Below are 6,374 nucleotides of genomic sequence, written 5' to 3'. Positions count from 1 at the left end.
TGTATACATTCAAATACGCGTTTGAATCGATACAGACGCGATGCTAACGCCCGTTTGTATCGATACACATGCATGTTAGTATCGCGTTGTATCGTTACAAACGACAACAAACCGCTCTGTAGGACAAAAACGCGCCGTCGACGCGCGTTTAAAAAACGTGGTGTGCACAGGCCCTTAATCCTTCAGATTTGAGGGTGTCAACCGTTGTACAAATGACACATCGACTTCATATCGCAAGCTCATTCTTGACCTCTTTGATTCTTTTTAGCGGAAACTCCCAGAGCTAAATCATGTTTATTGTACATATTTATTTAGTGTTTTTCGATTTAAACGTGTAATATTGGCTTCGCGACCGTGAAAAGGCACAAATGTGAGAAAATAAACTAAAATAACATAAAACAATACACAACTTCGCTCCCACCAAAAGAATAGTGTCAGTTATTGATAGGAAAACTTCAATGTAGGTGTGTTTAGTAATAAAGGACATAGGAATTTAAATACCATTGTGACAAAAATATCAAATTTTATTTTCATCTTTAATGTTAATCATTCCATTTCATTGTGTTCCGTGGATTTGCATGAGATATACATATTTTCGTGTGATTGCATAACATTACATAAATTTAATGTTACCCGATCTAAGTAAACAATGTACTTGAAGCAATACACATAAATTATTGTGACCATACATGATTTCGAAGTAATGTTTTCATTGCCATCGTAGATAAACAAGCACACGGCTCACCTGATGGTGAGTGGCTAATGGTCAGGGACAGAGCCAAGCCACTGTCTTCCGTTAAGCCATTAAGAAGTGTACACTTTAAAATTTTTTTTTATTACGTTGAATCGCCACACCAAATGCCGTTAATAGATTTGCAAACATTGCATCGCTTAGCTAACAATACGCATTTCAAATAAACTTCTTTGAAACAGCCAAAAAAAGGGAATATCTTCTGAGATTTAATGTCAGGAAAATGTCTATAAACGATTTATGTAGTGATTTTTTAGTCATTAACCGAAGTGTCACTTAAATCTATATATTAATACGTGAAGCAAAAACTTTGTAGAATCCCTTTTTACGAAAATTGCGCGGACGGAGGAGTATGAAATTTTCCACACTTATAGAGAAGTGCACAATATTAATATTTTTTTTAAATAATGCATAAAAGATACATTAAATCAATAAACAAAACATTACACACACTGCCATGTATTTGACACAACACATACATACAAATATACTATTTGTATATTGTCAATTGTCAAACTTTTGTTATTGTCAAATTGAGAATAGATAAATATTGTTTGTTTTTCAGATTATTTATCTGTCTAGTGTAGTAGCTTTGGCGAAATCTGTGATTATAATAAAGAATTATAATATGACAATAGAACCAAAGTAATGTTTAAACATAAAATTTCAATTAATTATAGTCGAATTTCAACTACTGCTGACTAATTCAAATTAAATGTGTTTTTTTTTTTAAATCTAATTGCTAAGCTAATTCAATTTACGCAATATTGTTAGTTGAGCGATGTTATACGAGAACAGCTTGGTTCCATCACTTCGAGCAGTCTTCGAGTTTGACGCATTTCTTCGTTTTCGTGTCCCTGACTGTACCAGGATCGCAGTAGCACGCGGAGAAGTCGCAAACGGAGTGTGTCTCTTGAACTGGAACTGGCACGTCACATGTAGCCTCAGGCATCTTCGGGCGGCAGCCGGTCGTGTAGCTGTGGGTGCCTTCTTCGCAGTTCCTTGAGCCTATAAAAACAAAATATGTCCTGAAAATATTGCCAGAAAGAGAGGCGACGATTTAGAAGTCGTGGTACCCTAAAGGATAAGACGTCCGGTGCATAGGTATTGAGCGATGCACCGGTGTTCGAATCCCGCAGACGGGTACCAATTTTTCTAATGAAATATGTACTCAACAAATGTTGACGATTGACTTCCACGGTGAAGGAGTAAGATCGTGTAATCAAAATGAAAACCCGCAAAATTATAATTTGCGTATTACTGCTGATAGGATCTCTTGTGTGTCCGCGCGGGTAGGTACCATAACCCTGCCTATTTCTACCGTGAAGCAGTAATCCGTTTCGGTTTGAAGGGTGTGGCAGCCGTTGTAACTATACTTGAGACCTTAGAACTTATATCTCAAGGTGAGTGGCGCATTTACGTTGTAGAAGTCTATGGGCTCCAGAAACCACTTAACACCAGGTGGGCTGTGAGCTCGTTCACCCATCTATGCAAGAAAAAAGAAAAGCTGCTGGTAACATGCAAGGTTTTCGGAAGAATGTCCAGAGGCAGAAGTTCAATGGGAGTGGTCGGACCGGATACTCTCAATACCTCAGTACACAAAACCAACCATGCAGCCGAGAATATACTGAACAGCTAGCCTGGTCTGCACCAGTCCTGATAGTTCAAGAGAAAATTACTCGGTAGCCACGATAAATAATATCATTAAATGAGCACAGTGGTTTTAGCTAAGAATTATACCCCTTGTCAGGCACATGGTTTTCAAAGTCTGAACGACTATCGGTTGTTCTAACGCCTGGTATTTGTATTATGAAGAAAAAAACGAGAATATCCTTCGTTAGAAGTGTTCACATGTAGTTTGGGAGCCTCTGACCTTGATTGATTCGTGTCTATAACGATGATTGCTCTCTCGGCGTCCAACGAAATGGAGTTAAGCGTTTGGAGTCTGGCAATTTGATAATTAAGTGTTTACACGAGAACCGATTCTTTTCTCGACATTTTCCGGTTACACGAGTTTTGGGTTTCACTTTTTTTACAAACAAGTGATTTGATTCAAGCCCAATGATCGTCAATAATAATAACTAGAAATAAATAACGCACGGTCATCCGGCCCAAATTAGCCGTCCCTGTGTTATGTGTACCAGAGACTGACATGCTTTTTTTATTGCATAGATCGGTGGACGGTCTCACAGCCCATCTGGTGCTAAGTGGTTACTAGAGCCCATAGACATCTACAACGCAAATGCGCCACCCACCTTGAGATATAAGTTCTAAGGTCTCAAGTATAGTTACAACGGCTGCCCCACCCTTCAAACCGAAACGCATTACTGCTTCACGATAGAAATAGGCAGGGTGGTGGTACCTACCCGTGCGGACTCACAAGAGGTCCTACCACCAATAAAATAAATACATTTATATACGTTTAAATATATACATATATAGATAATAAATACCCAGTCCAAGGGCAAACAAACCTGTTCATCACACGAATGTTTGACCGATGTGGCATTGAAAACCACGACCTTCGTCACAACAGTGAGGACTGCTAACTATGGCACCATCTAGTCAGTCGATAAATTTAATTTTTGCTTCTTCATTCAATAAGTAACTCACATTTTCCGAGGATCCACACGCAGCCACGAGGATGCGAGGGCAGGGCTATCGGGACATCTCCGATGGTGTTGGGAGCGGCAAGAGCTACCGCGATTAAAGCACACAACATTATCAAGCAACGCATTTTGATTTATTGCCGATTTCACCTCGAATGTTCGGCGCGATCCGACCGACTCTCTTAAATAGATCTTACGTACCTCTGATAGGTTATTTTGTGCGATGGTACAGTCGCGTAGAGTACGCCTTAAATGTTTTTCGAAATAATAATGAAAAAAACCGATTTTTTTTTTATACATGATAGAAACATTTATCGAGTTAGCAATATTAGAGTAATTTTTTTGGCGGGATCTTATGTTGCTCTTAATACGTTAGAGGAAGTCTGAAAGTGGCACCTGTGACAGAGAAGTAGAGAAGGGCGCGTTTGGGATGGTATGGATATGTGATGAGACGAAATGATAATGAGGTTGGTAAGAGAGTGACTATGAAGAGGTAGACCAAGCGAAGAAATGGTATATGGTAGAGGAGTATGGAAGGAGACACGTTGCGCCGACCCCAGGTGACTAAGAAAAGGGCAAGAGAATGATGAATGATGATGTTTTTGGCGGGATCTTATTATGCCCGAACATTCACTCGCAGTGTGCGATCTGTGAACTAGTTAATATAATTGTTGTATCAATAATAATTGTACTTAATTCTTCTTCCTCGTACCCTCACTACTGAGGATCGCGACCACATGTACTTTCTTCCATAGTGTTCCAACCGTTTTAATAATCAGATCTGACCATCTGGCTAGTGCTCTGCCTACGGCGCGCTTGCCTTCTATGCAATCCAAAATTATGAGCTTCTCTGATTAATGTCTGGGAGACTGTATGATAATAATATGTACCAAAAAGCTCATCATAACACGTTCTTGGCAGATGGCAGATATCTTTTTTTGGACGTTTAGCTCTAGTAAAATTAACAACGAGTACTACACAATTATTTCTAGGCGGCCGAAGCACGGGTTCAACGTACTTTACTTTTTTACTGGTGGTAGGACCTCTTGTGAATCCGCGCGGTTAGGTACCACCAGCCTGCCTATTTCTGCCGTGAAGCAGGCGTTTCGGTTTGAAGATTGGGGCAGCCGTTGTAACTATACTGAGATCTTAGAAATAATATTTCAAGGTGGGTGGCGCATTTACATTATGGATGTCTATGGGCTCCAGTAACCACTTAACACCAGGCGGGCTGTGAGCTCGTCCACCCATCTAAGCAGTAAAAAAAAAACCTACCTGGTGGTGGTACCTACCCGTGCTGGTTTTGTGTTCCACCACCAGTACGTGGTCGTTCCTGTGGCTTCGCTTACATGTCAAATAATAATATTATCAAACACTTGTGCTGCTGACGGTACTTTACACTCTATCGTATTTTATAAAATAAATAATGTAAAATACACTCAATACAGGTTTTGTTTCTTAGCGGTAGTGTTATGGTGTTTCACGTTTCCAATGCTGGGAACGTCACGATTTTTTTCGTTAGTTTTCAATGACTACGTTTTTGTTTTATTGTAAGACCAGTCTATAAAATTATCGCTGACTTATTTTTATTTGGAGTACACGTTAAAGAGGTTACCAAATTTTTTTGAAGTGAAAACTTCTTTAGAATCTTTGTGATTTCAAACCGGATGCAACGGAAAAAACGACAGGTAAGAGACACAAATACAAAAATGTGCAGGATGAAGCCAGCAAAGAATGAGACAGAAATATACATACTATTTAATACAGCGCCATCTGTGAGATTTTTTAATACTAACGTGTGTATGAAAGCTCTTGTAGTGAATTTTAATTTAGGATTATACGTGAAATTAAAATATCAATTCACAGAGGGCGCTACCTTACAATTATTTACTAATGACAACATTTTACATATACTTAAGACGTTTAGGATAATTGTATTTTAATTTTGGAAGGTTTCACTTCTACCACGTGTGAATTGCACACATTTTGTATTTTTTTTTGGTATCATTGTAGCTGATTTTTCAATCATATATAATGATATTTTTTTTCAGGATTGACGTACACGGTAAACATAGTCATGATGGATTTAATGATAAATTAGATAGTTTTCATTTTGCACTATTTATTCAATAATGTGTTCCAATTTGAAGTGTAGATATTGTCTCGAGGCAGTGTTAGACTTCGATTCACAAATAGAGAAGAAATACTTTTAAATTAATTGTGTGGAATCGTGCTTCGCTTCGTTTAGCTTGGCAGCGCGATCGCGGTATCATCGGAACTTTTTATTTTTTTATTGCTTGTATGGGTGAAGGAACTCACAGCCCACCTAGTGTTAAGTGGTTACTGGAGCCCATAGACATCTACAACTTAAATGCGCCACCCACCTCGAGATATAAGTTCTAAGGTCTCAGTATAGTTTACAACTGCTACCCCACCCTTCGAACCGAAACGCATTACTGCTTCACGGCGGAAATAGGCGGGGTAGTGGTACCTACCCGTGCGGACTCCTAAGAGGTCCTACCACCAGTGATTACGCAAATTATAATTTTGCGGGTTTGATTTTTATTACGCGATGTTATTCCTTCACCGTGGAAGTCGATCGTGAACATTTGTTGAGTACGTATTTCATTAGAAAAATTGGTACCCGCCTGAGATTCGAACACCGGTGCATCGCTACATACGAATGCACCGGACGTCTTATCCTTTATAGGGCTGTGAACTATAGGTACGAAAAAGTAAAAATCTTAAAATGTGACGTAGCAGATTTTGGTTTGGCGACGACGATATTCACTCATTTGCCGGTCGGTTTGGAAGAATTTTATTAAAGAAAAAAATAGTGTCTTTGATTCAATTTTACTATTATTACTCTCAATTGTTATTTTGTATACAATAATACATATATAAATAGCAAATATAGTTGACGGATTGTCAGTTCGTTGAGACGACTCGGATAGCTAACAATTAACCAGCCTATTTCTTCGGCTAAACGGTAATGCATCCGTTTGAAGAATGGT

General features: G+C 38.8%; 1 protein-coding gene across 1 annotated transcript; it reads right to left on the bottom strand.

Annotated features, from left to right (window-relative positions):
* Window positions 1-508: 508 nt before the first annotated feature.
* LOC101743112 (uncharacterized) lies at window positions 509-3,582 on the bottom strand. The gene is made up of 2 exons (XM_004925720.4): window positions 3,365-3,582; window positions 509-1,759 (listed from the first exon to the last, which is right to left on the bottom strand). Exons 1-2 carry the CDS (start codon window positions 3,486-3,488, stop codon window positions 1,560-1,562), a joined length of 324 nt encoding a protein of 107 aa, XP_004925777.1. The 5' UTR covers window positions 3,489-3,582; the 3' UTR covers window positions 509-1,559.
* Window positions 3,583-6,374: the final 2,792 nt, after the last annotated feature.

This window comes from Bombyx mori, chromosome 7 (genome assembly GCF_030269925.1).
Source record: "Bombyx mori chromosome 7, ASM3026992v2".
Classification (NCBI taxonomy): Eukaryota; Metazoa; Arthropoda; class Insecta; order Lepidoptera; family Bombycidae; genus Bombyx; species Bombyx mori.
This window is presented reverse-complemented; position numbering and strand designations above follow the sequence as displayed.